At 40.8% G+C, this 20,450-nt stretch overlaps 1 protein-coding gene across 3 annotated transcripts in view; it reads right to left on the bottom strand.

Moving 5' to 3' along the window:
* The window catches only part of SNX29 (sorting nexin 29), a 464,358-nt gene that overhangs the window by 224,460 nt on the left and 219,448 nt on the right, over positions 1-20,450 (bottom strand). For all 3 annotated transcript variants that reach the window (XM_029577102.1, XM_029577103.1, XM_029577101.1), the window contains exon 16: positions 15,069-15,185. In XM_029577102.1, the coding sequence (XP_029432962.1) occupies positions 15,069-15,185 (117 nt within the window). The remainder of the gene's footprint in view (positions 1-15,068; positions 15,186-20,450) is intronic.

Genomic DNA, 20,450 nt, shown 5'->3' with positions numbered 1-20,450 from the left:
CAGAGCTTTTAAAATCTGCCCCAGTTGTTTGGAAGTTATCTTCCCTGTGTAGTAATATTAACCCACACCATCAAATCTTACCTAGTTAAGAGTAATAACACAGATTAGATCATTTCTTTGAGTCAAAAATCCCTGAACGCCTCTCAGCCTAAGCATTCAGGTCCACTGGCGAAAATAAGGTTTAAAAACAGTTGCAAACTTTATATCTCTAACGGAATTCCATTCTAGTATCTGTAGTACCACGCCAATAGCCAGATGTACACATACATTCATACATACTCTAAATCAGGACCAGATTTATGGATAGGCAACATAGGCAACTGCCTCCAGTGCCAAATTTTGATGGGTGCTGAAGCGTTGCTGATGCAGCTACCATCCAGGCCTGTCACCGTTTTTCTTCTTTCAGTTCCTGTCCCCCAGACAAACAAGGCCTCTAAACTGGTGCATACATGCTCACAGCAAGCCCTGTGGCGCTCCACCCTCTAGCACTGGTTCCTCTGGTGACTGAACGCACGTGCTGTAGCAGGGGATGGAGTGCTGCTTCCAGGTGTGAATACACATGCTCTACTGCAAAGGCCCAGCATTTGTATGGGGGATGTTCTTGCTGCAGTGGGCACGGGAAGAAAGGGTTGCAGGCTTGGAGGTAAGGAGAGAGGGTAAGACTTGTGTCTGGACTCTGCACCCTCTGATTTCTGAGGATAAGGCAGATAATTATCTCTCCCACCCCCAATTTGATGATTTTTGGGAGGTTGGGGACTTTTCTCCGCTTCTTCCCACTCCCCCATAATCCAGAATTTCTAGGCGTGGACTAATAGCCCCTCAACCTATACCATTTTATGATTTATGGGGAACCCCCTTTTCAGTACCTCTGGGTGCCTAAATTTTAAATCCGGCCCTGCACTAAATATATGCAAAACAATTCCCCACCTTTTCTCACCAAGGGACCACTAACCCCAGTTTCCTCCACCACTCCCACTGGGGCGTGACCTAACAATCTTCCCACAAGACCACAAAAAAAAAAAAAAAACTATCAGTTGAAATATCTCAGAAATGCAAACTATCAACAAAGTCCGTAACTGTCAAAACATGTACTTCCACCATCTCCTTATCGGGTGAACACTATACAGTATATGGCAAAAAAGAAAAAAAAATAAGACAATCATGATGACGGATCTTTAACAATATTAAGCAACAACTCTTCTCTGTCACACATTCACCAGAATGAAGGTAAATCATCATGCCTGCAACAGTAAGCAACAACGCAGAGATGATCAAACAGCATACAGCGAGCTCCTTGCATGGCGATTCTTCATCCAAATCCTTGATACAGGAAGAGAGTGTGAGCACCGCTGAATAAACTAAAATGCAGGTCAAATGTCCCAGCTTAGAACATCCAGTGAGACTCAAAATGCCCACATTAATCCTTTCAGAATTGGAGAGCAAAGAAAAAGTACAAAAAGAAAGAAAATCAACAACCATCCTTTAGTCTGGTCATGCTAAGAAACCATAGTTGTTAGGCCCAAGCATCAGTTTAATAGTGAAACATGGCCCATGCCATGATAAGTACACGTAACAGAATAGCAAGTTACTGATCAGAAAGGCCAAAAATACATTCACTTCTCTTTTGTTGAAAAAAATAAAAAGAAAAATTCCATTTTGTTAGTTGCAGTGTCTAGCCAAGTAAAGAAGCACAAACTTTACCCCTTTGTGATGTAGCTTCGAGCAAACCAATTCTTTCTTTGAGCCACCATGTGTGCCGAGTAACACTGAACAAAAGAATTTTGCTGCCGTGACAGTCTAGCGATTCTATTTTTGGTACGCCTGGAAATGTTTTTCCGTGTGAGTCCAATTCAAAACTCTAAGCCACTGCAGGCCATGATTTACCTCCTCCTCCCTCAATACGCCAACTCGGGGTACTCGCTTACAAACAGGCCTGTCTAAGTGCATTCAGGTCTAGTTCTCCTGGGAGCCATGCTTCAATAAACTCAGGTAAACCATCATCTTTTACCGATTCAGGGAGTCCAATAAATTGCAGGTCATTCCCAAGGCTATGGTTTTCTTGCTCATCGAGATGCTCAAACAGCTGTGTGCCGCGCACCTTCATTGTAGCAATCTGTTGCTTTGCCTGCGTTATTCTATCCTCTTGAGCAGAAATGCGATGCTTGACACCCTTGGTCCTCTTAGCTTGACATTCAATACTTTCTTTGATATCTTCCATTGCCGCTTATAATTTTATACAACGCTAATCGAGCACAGAAGACATGATGCGTGAGATTTGCTGGATGATATCATCCAACACCAAGGCCATGACCTTGTCCTTTCCTTCTGCAACAGCCAACTCAGCTCACAGGCCTTCAATTTGTCTCTAATATTGCACGGTACTTTAGTGCTCATGTCCACTCTTATAAGTCAAAAACATATGAAAGCATGCACCAGTGGATGAGGTACGATTATGTTTCTTTTTTTTTTTTTCTTTAAATATTGTAAACCGGTGTGAAGGTATTCACCAACACCAGTATAGAAAAGTAAATAAATAAATAGCAAAATTTACCAAGTAAGATCCATAGAAGAGAATATTCTGCAGGAAGCACTTCAGGAGCTCCATTCCCCTGTGTCCGATTAACAATCAGCCGTAATAGGAAGACTAAAATGCTATTTTAACAAAAGTAACTCCAGCAAGAATTAATCCAACTGTGGTAAGTACTGGTTATGCAGCAGCCATAGAAGGACACAAGGATAGCTCAAGTAAAAAAAAAAGGAAATTAAAATACAAAGAGAGTATCATTTAAAATGTTTGTTTGTTTTGATGTAATCCTTTACATCATTCAGCTCAGGAAAAAAATAAGCCACTGTTGTCACTGATATGTTTCACTAACCTACTGGGTAGCTGTTGAGCCCTGTGCACCATGTCAAAATCCAGTGAACTATGATCAGAAATACAATATCAATAATCCTAAATTGCAAGAGCATAAAAAAAAAGAATCTACCAACAAGAAAATCAATTCAATATCATTAGTAGCATAACACGGATAATGCATTCTGCTTCTCTCAATTCTCCTCACATATACACACATTTCATTTTATACAGTAGGCACTGAGGGTGCACTTCAGGAGCTGTACATTGACTCATTTGCACATTGTTTGTAAAGCGCTTTGAAATCTCAGGATAATAAAATCCAATGCTGACATTTATCCTTGTTAGCTCCACACAAAGCTGTGGTGACATGTTTCATCAAGACAAAACTACAGCCAATTGCTTGCAATTTTTGTCAATTGCTGGAAGGTGACCCATGTCACGCCATGATGAAAAGTATGCCATAACACTATTGGTAATAGTTAATGTTACCACTCTATACATACATATGTAAAGATGTACATATATTTGGCAGGGCCTCCAGAAAACGGGAATTTGGAGACCCAGTGTTTTTTGTATACTATCTGCTCCCAGTGGAACAATTTAAAAAAAGGGAGGCATATCTACCTTATCATTTTTGAGCGAAGATAAATCAAAGGATAAAATGTTTCAATATCCTATCATACTTGGGTGTATTTTAAGATTAAAGCATCACTCAGTTCTGGCATGGCAAATAATTTCTTGCAAGCTTTCTCAAGTTTGGGAGGGGTGCAGTGGAAGAACAATTGTACTTCCTGGTAATTTATGGATCTTGCTACTTTGTAAAGCAAAAATGGTATTCATTTTTGCAGCATGCACACTATAGGGGCATCTGGGTGTCTTATTCAATCTGTAAGGAGAATATTTAACATAAACAAAATAACCAAGTAGCCGCTTTCAGTTCAAACCTTTTCCTCAGGTTTTGTAAGACTCAGATGTATTTTCCAAGATAATGCTCTGAACAAGACATGGAAACCTTCACTGATTTCCTGTCTGAATAAAACATTACATTCTATTTAAAGCATATAAAGGGGGTCCCCATCACCGGCAATGCAACTTGGAAGTGAATTATTTATTTTACTTTATTTGAATGATGTTCTGTTGCGCCTTGTTAAGGAGGCCTTAATACAGCACCAACATAGCTGAACTCAAAAGTTCAAGGGGCTGAAATGTTCAATCTTTAACGTCAACAACAATGATTAATCAAAGTAAGTAACTACCCTAGCAAATACGGTGCTCATCATTTACTTCATTACAGAGTAGGTCAAATCAGTTACTAGGTGGATTATAACCTGGTTCAAATATTTAAAAAATAACCTGGATTTTTGCGATGCATATCAACAAAATCCAGAGAATGTCATTGTGGATTAATGGAAATCTGCCTATCTGCAGAACTAATTCTGATGAACCTGCAGATTTTACCTGGGTTCAGCAAACCTCTTTTCACACCTTCATACATTCCTATTCGTTGCTCCTCTTCAAGCAGTTCTCCATCACTAAGCCTGAGCTCTGTAAGCAGTTTTCTGATAGGGCCAGTAAAGGTCACTTAGAAATGCACAATCAGGAAAACGGGAGGGAAATCATGAAGCAGGCCAATAATGTTGTACATATTGTGCTGAAAAATTGCAAAATGTTAAACTTAAAAACAGTAAGAAGGACTGTTGTGCCCAAAATAGCAGTGCTTTTCTTCTCTCATTACTACTCGATTTAGAGTAGTAATGAGAGAAGTAGATTTAGATTTTTCTCTAGAGTAAGTCTAGAGAAAAAGTGTTAAAGTAAATTGGGAAAACTTAAAAGGTAGGTAGAGAGAAAGAAATGAACAGTAAAATTACTGTACAATATTTACTAAGAAACTGGAGAAAAATATACCTATTTAAATTTTTACATCTTAAGAGTGCTCCAAAGTCAATGTCAGTTATTTTTATTTTATAGGAAGCCATTCACAAGCTTGCATATATTTTTATTTTACTTTGGAAATTTCAGTTGCCATTAGGATTTTAAAGTGAATACGTTCCGTAATGCATTTGTGATGAAGTGTATCTCCCTCACAAAGGGAACACAAAGATGAAGAATACCAATTCTACAATAGGTGGCTATGTGGTCCACACAGTCTCACAGAAAAGTAAGCAGAACTGCAAATTAAAGACCGTTTTTTGTGCAGAAGCTGAATGAATCCCTGGGGGCAAATTCCAAGGTATGGGAGGGCTATAGCTATACGTCCTTGCAAGCACAAATGAGAACAACTGGAGAGGTTTAAAAGGCAAGATTTGAGCAGACAGGATGAGGAGGCGCACCTAAGGAAAGGGTAAGGAGAAGGAATGCCAGCTTGACCCAGGACCAGAACCTCTTTCAGAGTCATCCAGACAGATATTGTGAAAGCAGCAGACAAGGAAGGTACTCCGGAAGCTCTGCCCCTCTCCAGAACAAATCCTGGGTAAGGGAACCCAAAGACTTGACTTGAATATAAGCATATTGAAGTCTAAGGGCTAATACAGCTAGAAACTGAGAGTGGGACTGGGTTTAAACCTTTAGCTGGGGAATAAACCTATTTGATCCTGCTTATTTTTCATGGTCCAAAACCTGGCTGGTTGACAGCCCAGTCAGACCTAACATAAAATTTAGTGGCTGGTCACTGAATCCAGGATTTGTCCTAAGCTGGACATGGACTAGTGCGGGCAAGTTGTTCCCAAGCACCCATAAGGCTAAAGTAGCCATCACCACCAGAAGTGCACCTACTGGGTGTGCCCCCTCACCTCATGTTAGCATGATAGTTGAGATGGAGAAGGTACAGAGAAGGGCAACCATAATGATAAAGGGGATGGAACAGCTCCCCTATGAGGAAAGGTTGAAGAGGTTAGGGCTGTTCAGCTTGGAGAAGAGACGGCTGAGGGGGGATATGATAGAGGTCTTTAAGATCATGAGAGGTCTTGAATGAGTAAATGTGAATCAGTTATTTACACTTTCGAATAATAGAAGGACTAGGGGGCATTCCATGAAGTTAGCAAGTAACACATTTAAGACTAATCGGAGAAAAGTCTTTTTCACTCAACGCACAATAAAGCTCTGGAATTTGTTGCCAGAGGATGTGGTTAGTGCAGTTAGTGTAGCTGGGTTCAAAAAAAGGTTTGGATAGGTTCTTGAAGGAGAAGTCCATTCACTGTTATTAATCAAGTTTATTTAGGGAAGAGCCACTGCTATTAATTGCATCAGTATTATGGGATCTTCTTAGTGTTTGGGTACTTGCCATGTTCTTGTGACTTGGATTGGCCTCTATTGGAAACAGGATGCTGGGCTTGATGGACCCTTGGGCTGACCCAGCATGGCAATTTCTTATGTTCTCTGTTTCAAGTTATTATCTAAAACTAAGATTATTTGTGTGTTTCTGCTTACACAGAAACATAGAAAGGATGGCAGAAAAGGACCAAATAGGGAATCCAGTCTGCCCAGCAAGCTTATGGTAGTATCTGCCATGCAGGTCATCCCCATACTTATCAGTTTCCCAGACCGTAAAAGTCAGGGCCCTTGTTGGTTGCTGTCTGAGTCCAATTCCCCATTACCTCTTGATGCTGAAGCAGAAAGCAATGTTGGAGTTTCATCAAAAGTATCAGGCTTATTGGTTAAGGATAGTAATAGCTGCATCAGCAAGTTACACCATGCTTATTTATTTCTCCAGACCATAAAGGTCAAGGTCCTTGTTGGTTGCTGTCTGAATCCAACTCCCCTTTTCCCCACTGCCATTAAAGCAGAAAGCAATGATGAAGTTGCAGCAACAGTATGAAGGCTTATTGGTTAAGGGTAGTAACCACCACACCAGCAAGTTACCCCCATTTTCTTCATTTCCATCCTCCAGCCTTAAGGGATCCCCAGTGTTTATCCCGTGCCGTTTTGAATTCTTTCACTGTTTTTGTCTTCACCATCTCCTCCGGAAGGGCATGCCAGGCATCCACCACCTTCTCTGTGAAGAAATATTTCCTGATGTTGGTTTTGAATCATCCTCCTTGAAGTTTCATTTCATGAACCCTAGTTCTACTGATTTCTTTCCAATGGAAAAGGTTTGTCGATTGTGCATCATTAAAACCTTTAAGGTATATGAAGGTCTGTATCATATTTCCCCTGCACCTTCTCTCCTCCAAGGTATACATATTTAGGTCCTTCAGCCTCTCCTCATAAGTCATTTGATGGAGACCCCCCACCATTTTAGTCACCCTTCTCTGGATCACCTCCATCCTGTCTCTGTCCTTTTTGAGACAGGTCTACAGAACTGAACACAGTACTCCAGGTGAGGCCTCACCAAGGACCTACAAGAGGAATATCAACTCCTTTCTCTTACTGGCTATTCCCCTCTCTATGCAGCCCAGAATTCTTCTGACTTTAGCCATCGCCTTGTCACATTGATTCGCCAGCTTCAGATTGCTAGACACCATCACCCCAAAATCCCTCTCTTGGTCTGTGCACAACAGCCTTTCACACATACCCCCCCCCCCCCCCCCCTTAAAAAACATACAGCTCTTTTGGATTACTGCATCCCAGAATCATGACTCTGTACGTTTTGGCATTGAATCCGTGGCACTCCTCCCTTGACTTTTTAGGCCACCTTTGGCATTAGCAATCCTTCCCTCCTCTCCCAGGCTACAATGGATGACTGGCAAGCAGCAGACAAACAAATGGTCTATATTTAGCTATCCTAGATATATAATAACAGGTATTTGAAATATATAGACTTTCGCATATATTTCCTTGGACACTGGATTTGGCCTATAAATAATTAGAATTTTACTACTCTGGAGATATTGCAGATGCAGAATACAGCATGCTCTGATTCATTTTTACACACAATACATTCAGTCTCAGTTGTCACAAAGTGTACAATAATCTTTCCTTAGCAGTCTGTTGCGCTAGTCACTTTAGCTCGGCTCTCCATAAAACCTGGACTAATGCCAAAGGCACTGAAAGGAAAATGATTAATAATAATAACTCATTCTGCGAGCCTGCTGAATTATCATTTAAAAAACCAGCAACACAGAAGTCCATTTTTAATTTTTTTCACCCAGATGATCAATTTTTTTAACTATTTATGATTTAGCAAATAAACATTCAAGCATACATATGCAAAAGAAAAAGCAAGCAACAGTCTAAAAAGTAATAATATAACAAAAGAAAAAAAAACAAGTTGATTGCTACAGATACCACCATATAAAGGGAGGACCCAGAAAACCAGGGAGAGAAAATAAAGGAAAACAGATCTAGCCAGTCTTTCCCAAGAGAACAACTGCTCCTTCAAAATACAAAGCCAGCAGATTCCCCTGCAAACCCAGCCACAACCCAAACCGCATACAAAGCCAAGGGGAAAAAAAAAAAAAACAATCATTGCTGGAGACTCGAGAATCAATTACAAAATACAAAGCTGACAGGGCTCAAATACCTCAGTAGGAAATACAATCATACATTTATAAGGAAAACATATGAAGAGTCACCAAAGCCACATCCTCTTGATGCACAGTAAGAAATGTCCTCCTATGCTCGAGTAGCCCTACAAAAATCAGGAAAAATCCAAACTTTGAAATCCATGAACAAGATATAAACAGAACGAAAAACAAAAAAAAACCCAACAATCGGAGAGTAAAATCTCGATCTTACAAAGAAACAAACATCAAAAACATAGGGGCTCTATGGGCCTTGCCACCACTGATGATTCCAGTATTGCTGAAAAATCAATAGCAGCCCCCATCTTGGTTAAATACAGCCTGACCAGTGTCTCTAGCCTCTGTCCCTCTCCCTCCTGGGAGGTAAAAGGCCTTATGAATAGAGAGCACAACAGTCTGTGAAATCCCAAGTACTTCTCACAGTTGGAAATATCATCGAAACTACAGGAAAATTCAATAATCATAAATTTTAAGTTCTCACACAATTCTCTAAGTCCTTCAATCTGCGATGGACCACAAACCTATCTTGCTTCAAGGTAGACCGAACAGAAAACAACGTATCCGTAATCTGTTTCAAATTTTCAATCTGATGTGAATGCAGCACCGCCTAAGCTTCTTGAGATTGCACCCTAGCCTAGTATGAAAACTATTCATGGCAGCAGATAAGGAAAAACAGGCATTGTTTCACAGAAGAAAGTGCATTCCAAATGCTATCCAATGTGATGGGGGAGGGCTTAAGTATTCAAGGTCGTGAGTGCAGGAAGCTCACCTTTGATGTAGACCAGATAGATCAGTCACAGAAGAATCAGGCACTCCAGCGGCCGACTGCAACACCACCATCCAGGTCTTCCAGTTCATTTCCTGCAGCCTCCACTCCTATGGGCATCCTCTACAGCTCTTCTCTCCGACATTGCCGACTGCCTCGCACCTCCATCCAAGCTGCCATTAAGCAGGATACAAAATCCCAAACAGCAACACCAAGCATGCCGGGGAAGGAGAAACTCTGGCATCACGGTTCAGCAAAACTTCCCCGCGTGCCTCAGGCTACTGCGCTGCTCCCTCAGCCTTAGTGGCAATGAAGACCAGATCCAACAAAGGTGGGAGCATGGTAGAGCTCTGAAATCACTGTCTATCTCATCAGAGGGACCTGGGGCTACGTAGGGGAGCTTCCCTTCCACTGGGCTATGAAAGAAAAGTTAAAGAGGAAATAAAACCGGCGGCAATATAAGAGCTTGCTCACCGCACGTCCTCTCATGACACCCTCTTGGGCCCCCCTCCAGTCCTGGCCTTTATCAAAAAATGTTTTGCAGTTTCTGTTTTATTTTTACAAACTTTATTTTCTTCTGGAAATAATTCTTGGCATAAGTGGCATTTTACTTTCCTCTTTGTCACAATCGTCCCATTTAAGCTACATATCATGGTAATGTATCTTTCCAAATACGATTACTTTTGCAACTTTCTTTCCCAGAAATGTTTTAAACCTGTCTTACATGATAAACCTCATCTATGTACTAAAATACTTCAGATAGCAATTGTCAATCAGAACTTTCATTTCATTGTTTTTGTGAATATATCTGCATTCATAACAGTGGAAGGTCAACCTCAGGAAATGCTATCAATAAGGGAATTTTACCTCCTCTTGCCAATCTGCCTTGTTTTATTGGTCTCAATTTTCTCCAGTTATCCAGCTGAATTAGGTGAACTTAACCTATAGTTATGGATCACAGCAACCCTATGGACTTCTTCTAATGAACCAGCTAACCAGTATGACAACGCGATATAAATCAGCCAGCCAATCCCCTGCCACCTCCAAAGACATCACGTCACCACAAGTAAGAGACCTGGGTGTACTCCTAGATAACAGACTCAGCCTCAACAAATTCGTGAACAATACCACAATAGAATGCTTCTTTAAATTACAGGTAATAAAGAAATTAAAACCACTACTACTCCACAGAGACTTCCGACTGGTTCTACAATCCATCATACTCCCGAAACTGGACTATTGCAACTCACTCCTTCTGGGCCTTCCCGCCAGCACCACCAAACCACTCCAGATGGTCCTTAACGCTACAGCAAGAATTCTCACAAACACCAAAAAAAGGGATCATATTACCCCCATCCTCCAGCACCTTCATTGGTTACCGATTAAACACAGGATTCACTTTAAAAGCATCATGATGATACACAAGGCCCTACATAACATCTCTCCTCTCAATCTAACTTTTCAACTACAGCTACACACCCCCAAGAGACCAACGAGAAATGCGTATAAGAACATGCTTGTAACCCAGCCGGCGAAAACCTCCCTGAGGAAACGCGCTCTATCCACTGTGGGTCCCACACTCTGGAACTCGCTCCCACCGGATCTTCGTCTAGAACCTTGCCACATTACGTTTAAAAAGAAGCTAAAGACTTGGCTTTTCGCACAAGCATTCCCGGACATCTAAGAGTCAGAAGAATACAATTTCTGTATTCTTCCAAAGGATAGACCTTGAACCACCCCCCCCTGTACATAGGTTTCTGTACATAGGTTTCTTAGCAGCTTTATCACAATTAAAATGGACATGCTTAATACATGTCATTCTATTGTAACTTCCTCTAATCCCTGTTATGCCCCCCTCGTTACCTGTTTTCAATGTTACTCGTTTCAATGTAAATCGCCCTGCGAGGCGTTAGTTTTATTTCCTTGTAAACCGGGGTGATATGTATATTATACAGGAACCCCGGTATATAAAAACTAAAAATAAATAAATAAATAAATAATGAACTGATGGAGAGCACCAGAATGAAAAGAACTACAGCCAAGACACATAGGGGTTGGTTTTAAAAGAAGCACGCACGCACATGGACGCACCAATTTTATAACATGTGCGCACTGGCACGCGCATGTTATAAAATCCAATGGTCATGCAGACATGCGTGCCACATTTTAAAATCTGCACATGCGTGTGCGGGCGGCCCGCAACTCGGGTGCGCGAGAGGGGGAATTTTAAAAAGCAACCCGCAGCGACACAATCAGGCCTCCCCCAGTTCCCTCCCAATCCAATCTGCATGCGCCGGCTGGCTGCGGGCATGCACTTCCTCAGGACAGCAGCTAATGGAGCTGTCCCTACTCGCCCCTCCCCTGCCCAGACCACACCCCCCAGGCCGCCCCTTTTCCTTCGGCTGGCACTTATGCGCGTTCCGGGGTTTATGTGCGTGGGCAGGCCCATTGAAAAATGCTCGCAGCACGCACAAGGCCCAGCCTCACGCGTAAACCCTGAAATTTATGCGCGTAGCTCTTTTAAAATCCAGGCTAAAGAGTACCATTTAGGCATCTAAAAACCCAACACATTTTTAAAAGATTTATTCATGGAATTCCCAATTTCACTTAGCTAGTTCACAATCTTATTTCACTTGTTGAGATAGAAAGGTCACTTCGTAAACAACTGAATGCCCATTCACAAAATAAAATGCATAAAGAAAGAAATACCAATGTAAGAAACCAAAGTTGCTTACCCTGTAACAGGTATTCTCCGTAGCAGCGGGACAAATCAGCCACCACAACTGGCTGAGGTCATTAGACAGTGCCAAGATGGAAAAGCTCTCTCAGAACCCAGAAAAACCAAGAAGGTTTCTCCAAGCATGAATGGGGATTTCTGTGAAGCAATCACCATGTGAGTCTCCTTAGTTTTTATAGCAAACGTTCCTTCCACTTTACAGGGCAAAAGGCTGGGGCTGTGTGGCTGATTTATCCTGCTGTTTACGGAGAATACCAGTTATAAGTAACTTACTGCCCTGCTTGTCCACGGATAAAACAATCAATCACACATGTGGGGACTCCCAAGCTGAGAAACTGCATGTAAGTACTTTTTATGCTTTTAAGTCCACAGTGGAACATGCAATCTGTACTTTGACAGAGGTTTGAGGGAGAGATGAAGGAATTATTTAAATAAGAATTGCTTGGCCAAAGCTGCTATTTGACGCATTTTCTAGGCATTAATTAGCAGTGAAGGTAAGGACAGAAGACCAGGTGGCAGCTTTGCAGCTTTCTTCTTAGAAAGCCAATCACAGATGGCCTAAAGGAGCTACTGTAGTCCTGACTTGATGGGTTTTTACCTTACCTTGAAGTTGTTCTGATTAACTTTAACAATATGAAATACAATCAGAAATCCATGAGAAAAGAATTTGTTTTTTTTACTACCTCAAACAAGGGTATTGTTTGACCAAGTTGAAGGATATGAATGGTTGAGAACATTTGCTGTAAGACTCTGGTCTCCTTAATTAGCATGCAGTCTGGGAAACACACTATACTACAATGGACTGATTCAAGTGAAACTGAGAGACCACATCTGGTAAATGTTTAGGATGAGTTTTCAAAACTATACTGTTGTTGAAAATTTGGGGATAGGAAGAGTATGAGACCAGAGCTTATAACTCGCATACTCTGTGGGCAGAAGTTACAGTGATTACGAATAAAATCTTACAAGAAAGAAATTTCAGTTCTGCTGTAGCGAGAGGCTCAAAGGGTAATTTAATGAGCTGAGCAAGAACTATATATAGATTGCAAACAGTAGGGGGATTTCTACCTGGAGGGAGAGGATGATTTAGGCCTTTCATGAAATCGGAAGTCTTCCTGAAATCTGGTGGCATGCTCCCATAGCACTCAGGTGAATGCTGAACAAATTAGTGTTCTATTGTGATTCAGAAAGGCTTAAAAGGTACAGCAGCAGGAGAGGACCAGGACACTGACAAATGTCCTGATGTAACATGTGTGCACCAGATAGAATATATTTTCCATTGAAAATTGTAAGATCTTCTAATGGAGTATTTTCTTGATGCTAGAATAACCTTACTCACTTCCAACGGTAACTACACAGAAGAGACTGGCTGACTTTCAACATCCAAGCATTCAGAGCCAAAGAATGAAGGATCAGATGGAGAGGATTCTCATTGTACTGAATGATCCAAGGATGGGAATAATTTCAGCTGTAATGGCTATTGAAATGCCAAGTGTTGGAGCCAAGGAAATAAAATCTATGTGGCCAAAAGGGAGAAATCAAATTCTAGGCCCTTTTCTTAATTTTTTAAACTAGCCGAGCCACTCAACAGTTGAATATTGGCTCCATTGTAAACAGCCCAGCAAGTTCTTAGGTAGACACATACATACATTTTATAATAATCTAAACAACTCATGATAATTGCATGTATCACAGTTGCCAGATTATCTCTGGATAAATATGACTGGAAATAATGGACTGATCTAAATTGTTAAAAAAGAAGATCTCATGACATTATTAATATGAGATTATGTGAAACAGTTTTTTGGCTATATATTGGTCCAATAATCATTCCTGTGATCGTAGCTAGTAGCATAAAGTGTTGGCTATCTGGTTTTGGTTTCCAGGAAGACAGACCATTACCAGGTAAATCTTTTGAGAAATTGCCCATTTCCAGATCTTGCAGGTCACTTAAAGATTGAAACAGCGCGTCTCCTCCTGCTTATTGATGCAGTATATCACTGTTTGGTTATCTGTTTATATTACCACCACTTTCCTTTTTAACTAGAGACTGAACACTTTTAAAATACTGAAAATTGCTCTCAGCTCTAATTGGTTTAAGTGGAGTAATCTTTCCTGTGGAAGCCAAGTTCCTGGAGAACAAAAGATTGTTTTGATGGACTCCCCATCCTTGTTTGGAGACACCTGTGGTTAGCATAAATTGAAACTGAAATTGGTGATAAAATTGACCTCAACAGATTTGAAGGATTCATCCACCAGATTAGAGACTGAATGAGGGTGATGGAGATATGTACCTTGTGCAATAGATGTTGTAGATTTCAATGGAATTTTTTAAGTGCTACTGAGTTGTCTCATGTGAAGACATGCAAACAATGTAACCAGAAACCGTTACTGACAAATGGCCAAGCATTTTCATGAAGAAGCAGGCCAAAACTTTCCTATGTTTGGAAAATGTTAGGGTTATTTTGGTTAGATTGTGCACTCTTGGTTGAGGAACAAATGCCTTTCCCTATTTTGTATCCAGGCAAGCTACTATGATATCTCGTGTATGTGTCACTTGCACATTGGATTTTTGAAAACTAATGATAAATAATATGACTTGAAGGGCGTTCATTGTACAGAGAGTGGAGGCATGAGCTTCCTCAAGGGTGTTGCTGGATATGAGAATTGTCTAAGTAGGGAGAAACAAAGACATTTTTCTTCCTTAGCAGGACAATTTTATAACTGCCCAATTAGGACTGAAGCCAGTGTGTACAAACTACAAGGGGAAATAACTTGGGGAGCTGGATAAATTGGACTTACTGCAAAGCAAAAAAAGATTGACAGTAAAACCACCATGTGGCCTTGGATAAATTTTCAACAAGAATGATTTTTTGTATAATGTCTGCAATAACCTGGCTAAAATTAGAATTTTATTTTTGATCTTCAGACATTATCAAATAACTTGTGGTAGTTCCTGAAATAGACTCTAAGTGCTCAGTTATTCATCTCTCTCTATAATCACAAGAGAAGTGATCAAACGAGATAATTTGAACAAGAACTGTCCATTCTGAGCCTATTTCAGGAACTACCACAAACGTTTGGATAATGCATAAAGGCCAAAAATAAATAAATTGCGTGTGTATTTATGTTTAAGGGATATGGTACTTGCATCAGAAAACACTTCTGTGACAGGTGTGCAGAGAAATGTTCAGAGCGCTACGTCTGAGACTTAACAAGAAGGCAAATTCATAATCCAGAAATACTCACTGGACCCCTTAGATCAATGAGTTCCTGTCTCATTTGAGTCACAAGAGCTTCCTTGGCTATTAAAGCACGATGTAGGCGTTCATTGAATTCAATAAGCTCTCCATGCATTTCTGCCACCTGAAAGACATACAAACAAAACAAAATTACATGTAAAACAACAAATTGCTTGGGACCATAAACAAGTTTACTCACTTTATTGAAAATAATCAGAGAGCAGTCTGACTTCCATTAATGTATTTACTCCAATATATATTTTAAGTCTCCCATTGGATGGCCACTTGAGCCATTCTAAATTTTACTTTGAGCTTAGCTAGACATAACTAATTTTTTTACTAATAAAGTATGCATTCAGCTATAGCTACTTACCTGTTCCAGTCTGGTTAACTAAATATTTCCTAGTTTATTCACGTAATTCAATACAAATAGTCACCGGAAAGCATGAAATTGTTAACACACAATAGATGTCATGCTTGTTAAAAATATTATAGTTACAAGGGATCTGTATTTAGTAAAACCAGTTTAGTAGACAAATAAAGCCTTTTTTTTTTTCTTTACCTATTTCCTCCTGCTCTTTTGGATCTCATTCTAAAACAGGACCAGCCTGTGCTCTAAACTTTGCCAATGATGTATCTGTTGAGGTATGGTTAGGACTCATTTTGCCCTGGAGACTATGAATCATGCCTAAACTACATCTTGTCTCAGATGGACGGAGGAGCAGAAGCTAAACTCAGGTCTCTTGCATGGCTATGTGCAGCATTGCCAATGGGCCAGCTTAATAAAATGATTTTAATAGGTAACATGAGCAGGTATTCCGTTGCATGGAAGTCACCAATTAGGTATAGACAGGCAACTCAAAGACTTCACATTTACAAAATGAAAGATATTACCAGATTGACATAAAGGCGTGAGTACTGACTTATCTTTAACTACACTGCATTTTTCCCATTATGTTTGCTGTACATTTAATATAATTAATAGAATGCACATTGTGCATGTATAAGTATAATCAATTCTATGCACATATATTTTGGAAATATATGCAATCCACATGCTATGTGAGTACATACCTATTAAATTCTACACAGCACATGCATTTAGAATGTATGTGTATTCTGTCCCATTCACATATATTTTGGATATGCATACATTCCTGTGCAAAACACACATGGTATACTCTTGCCAGAATCCTAACACAGTTCTTTCATTTGCATGCAGAGCAGAGTTTTTTGGTTGCCTTAACAAAGGTTGCTTAATTGTGCAGTGCTGCATCCAATTCTCAACACTTAATAGTCGCTAAATAGTATAATTGCTAGTTGTGGCCCTCAATTATAAAGCAGAGAAAAAGCATCAGCCAATCAGAGGCCAGCGAACTTACTCACAAACTTCAGTAAAATGTAGAATGATGAATCACAATAATAGTTTCTTAATAAGCCTCTTTCTTGCTGCTTTTTAGGCAATTGGACAACTGATTATTCAATTTTTCAATGGCCTATATTCTATAAAGTCATTTTACAGATTTTTTTCAGTAATTGTTACATAACCTTCAAATGTTATAGGGGTAATTTTCAAAAGGATTTACAGACTTCAAACTGGGTTTTACTTGCATAAATGCACTTTAAGTTATGATGTATGCTACTGAAAATTGCTATTATGTATACTATTGTATTATCAATAGATTTTACATGGGTAAGTAAACTTTTAAGTGTGTAAATGGGCTTTTAAAAATTGCTATGATATATGCTGCTTTTACACACATAAATCCTTTTGAAAATTGCCCCCAGTATTTTTAAATAGGGAATCTGATTTTCAAACCTATCTGTGGAACATCATTTATGCATATAAGTGGATGTGTGGGGATTAATACAAGTACTTAATACTAATAAACTGTGCAGCAGGAGCTGCTGAGTTTATACAATACTGCATATTTCTGCTTTGAAACTATGCACAAATATTTCCAATGCAAGAAAACGCATACTTTCTCTTCTTGCACATTTTACGTGCATAACAAAATATAACATGTATGAATAATAACCCTGATTTATACATGGGGGCTGATATTTTATAAATATGCGTGTATACCGTTTTGAAAATATTTGCGTGTGTACTTTAAATCACCTCCACCAGTTCACCCAGTCTATCTCCAGTTCACCTAGACCCTCTAGCACTTTATCCCGAACCCCCACAAGTTCACCCAACAACTGCAGACAAAAGACAAGTTTGATTTCACTTGTGCTAGTCGATTAGCAGGTGTAAAAGTGTATGAATAAGTTTGATAATGTATACGCATCGCTCTTACAAAATAGCAACTACCGCACATACTTCCAAAAAACATTCCGGAATGAACCTAGCTTGCCCCTTTTTTCCCCCCATGGTAAAATGTACGCATAAAATGAAATAAAATAGCATACACACAGATACATGCTACCTATGACAGTAACTTTCAAACTGGCGCACAGGTATATATTCGTGCATGTGGGTTGGCGCGCAGCCAGGGACGTGGCCATTTTATAACTTGCGCACATATATGCGTGCATCTTGGAAAATAGCCAAGCCATGTGTATATATGCACTTAATTTTAAGTGGGCATGCAAATCCTGCTTCTACAGCGTAAGTTGGGGAATTTTAAAAGGGGTGCATACCCACGCCTTGCCAGTTTCACCAGTTCTGGCCAGTTAAGAGCTAGATCCTCCAAACCCCTGTAGGTTAATAGCCTTCATGCCCCCCAGTTAGCCCAGACCCTTAAAAACCTTTAGATATGGCTAGTTTTCTTCTTTTTTTTTTTTTTTTTAGTTACACCTCCTCCATAGTAGAAGTAAACTTATATGGCACTAGACCCGAGCATGTGCCCATCTCTCGACCCCACCCTGGAATGCCCATGCCCCACTGTAGGGGAATTTCTGGGTCTTACCCCCTACACATGGCTTCCTTTCTCCAGTGATCCCTGCAATTAATATAAGATTGATTTATTTATTTTCTCAGCACTTCAAAGTGGATTACATTCAGGTACTGTAGGTATTTCCGTCTCCCCACAGGGCTTACACTCTAAGGCCTGGATTTATCAAAATGCACTACATATCGCATGCGGTAGAAAAAGGGGCATGTTTTATGGTAATAGGCAGTTTATCGCAATTTGTGCTAATATCTATGCAAAGCGCTAAGTTACTGCAAATTGCGATAACTTTTTTGCACTTTGAGATAAGTGCCAGAATTGTGGTATTTCCTACATACAACCACTGGGGGGATCATGTTGATGTTACCCAGATAGAAAGTCCATCAAGCTAGGTTGAGAGAACATTGCACAAATATCATCTCTGAGTGAGTTTCCTCACTCCTTGGGTCATCACAAGAGAGCACTGTTCTGTTCGTACATCTCACTTTGAATGTCAAAGTGGCCCCTAACCCCTCCACTAATACCTAAACCTCACCTCGAGTTACTAGGTGGGCCTCCCATAGAGATATAAATCCTATCTAGTGTTAGGGCATTATGGCCAGTCTCTCTCTCTCTCCCTCTCGGCCTGGATAGCTAGGCTGGTGCTCCAGGAGCTTCAAAACTACTAAAACAGGCATTTGAGAAAACATCGCAAAATGCGATAAAGCCTCAACACAACCTATCGCACGGCTTAACGCTACTGAAAAAGCTGTAGCTAAAATCGGCGTTAAAGCCATGCGATAGGACGTCGCAAAACGGTAAACACAGCCCTCTCCCGCCCCTAACTCCTCCTCTTTTTCGGATTTGCATCGCACCATACGTTATGGTGCTATCCCATGCGAAAACGCCTTAATGCATGCGAAAACGCCTTATATCATTTTGATAAATGACCCTATAAGTTTGTACCTGAGCCAACGGAGGGTAAAGTGACTTGCCCAAGGTCACAATAAATGCAGTCTATACTATTTTTGAAAGAGCTATTTATGATTACTGATACTCCAATACTACACAAATTGGTAAAAAATCAACATTATAGAGGAGTCATACAATTTCAAATAAATCAGAAGAAAAAATAAGAAAGAAATTAATCATACACCTGTATTTGGTCAAGCTAAGACTTTGAAAGAGGACTACCAAACTGGAGAATGAATCAAATAAATGACAAACCAATTTTCACTGGCAGGTCTTTGCAAGAGATTAATTTATTTCTACATTATATTACTGCCTTACTTGTAAGGTAGCCATGATGAGGAAATAGTGTCCTATGGAATGGGGAAGATTACTAGTTTAGTCCCTAACGCATTGTTTTTATATATTAAGTCAAATTTTTTATTTCCTGGTTGTCTCGAATACAAAAATAGGCAGAAGAATGACGGAAAAAGTGGCATGGAGACAACAGTATGCTTTAACGTTTCTGATGTTATAGTATATTTGTTTTCACAGTATTCCTCCTTGCCAACAAATACTATCCACATTTATTAGCAGATGGCTGAGTGTTTTTATCTGAAAGTCAGGCAAACACCAAAGAAACTAACCTGGGCAGCCACTATAACTTGTGGCAAAATGGGGGCGTGAAGGCCACATGCATTCTGCCACCCAAACACCACTAGGACCTTTAAACAAAACTGAACCAAACCAGGAGCTGGTGGAAAACAGGCCGCAGCTTTTATCGTCAAATTACAGTACAAGGAAAAACCTAGGGACCCGAGCCAGAACAGAGAGTACTGGCCACCTGTTCGCAGGCAGGCCTCTGGTTTCCAGGACTTGCCACAACCAAGCAAAGCCCTGTCCATAAGCCAGGTGCTCGCTTCTCATGGGATACTGGGCACCTGCCACAGACACGCAAGGTGACTGCCCACTTGGGAGGGACATCCGGTCTGCCGTAACCAGGGGCCATCCGGCCCTGACAGTGGAATAAGTGCCACGTATCGGCCATGCTGCACACTACCTCCCACCCAAACTGCAACAAAAGGTAAATGCATGGGATTATCAGCAATGAATTAACATCAAATGCTGACTAACTGCAAACCCAGTGACCCGGGTGGGAGGGAGGGATGAGGTAGCAGCTGCAACATGGGGAGCAGGAACCCGAAAAAGACGAGCACAGCCAGCGTCCCAGGCGCAGCAGGAACAGCCCCCTGACATGCCCTTCAATGGGGGTTGCTGCACCATTCTGGGGCTGCCCTGAATCTCTCTAAATATGGTCGCCCCCCCCCCCCCCCACTGGCCAGCATCTCACATCCGGGTCCCGCTGCATCCTTAGTCCACGTCGCCACACAATGATGTCAGCACCACGACGGCATGTCCCGATGATGCGGCACAAACGTGGTAACACCATCACCTCGACGTCAAGGGTGGAGGAGGCACAGGACTGCAGCCCAGCCAGCCACCCCCCATTACAATTCTGGATGTGGTACCAAGTTATCGGCGGTGTCCATACACAGGCCCGGCGC

The sequence above is a fragment of the Rhinatrema bivittatum genome, chromosome 14 (genome assembly GCF_901001135.1).
Source record: "Rhinatrema bivittatum chromosome 14, aRhiBiv1.1, whole genome shotgun sequence".
NCBI lineage: Eukaryota > Metazoa > Chordata > Amphibia > Gymnophiona > Rhinatrematidae > Rhinatrema > Rhinatrema bivittatum.
The sequence above is the reverse complement of the archived record's forward strand: the minus strand, read 5'-3'. Positions and strand labels throughout refer to the sequence as shown.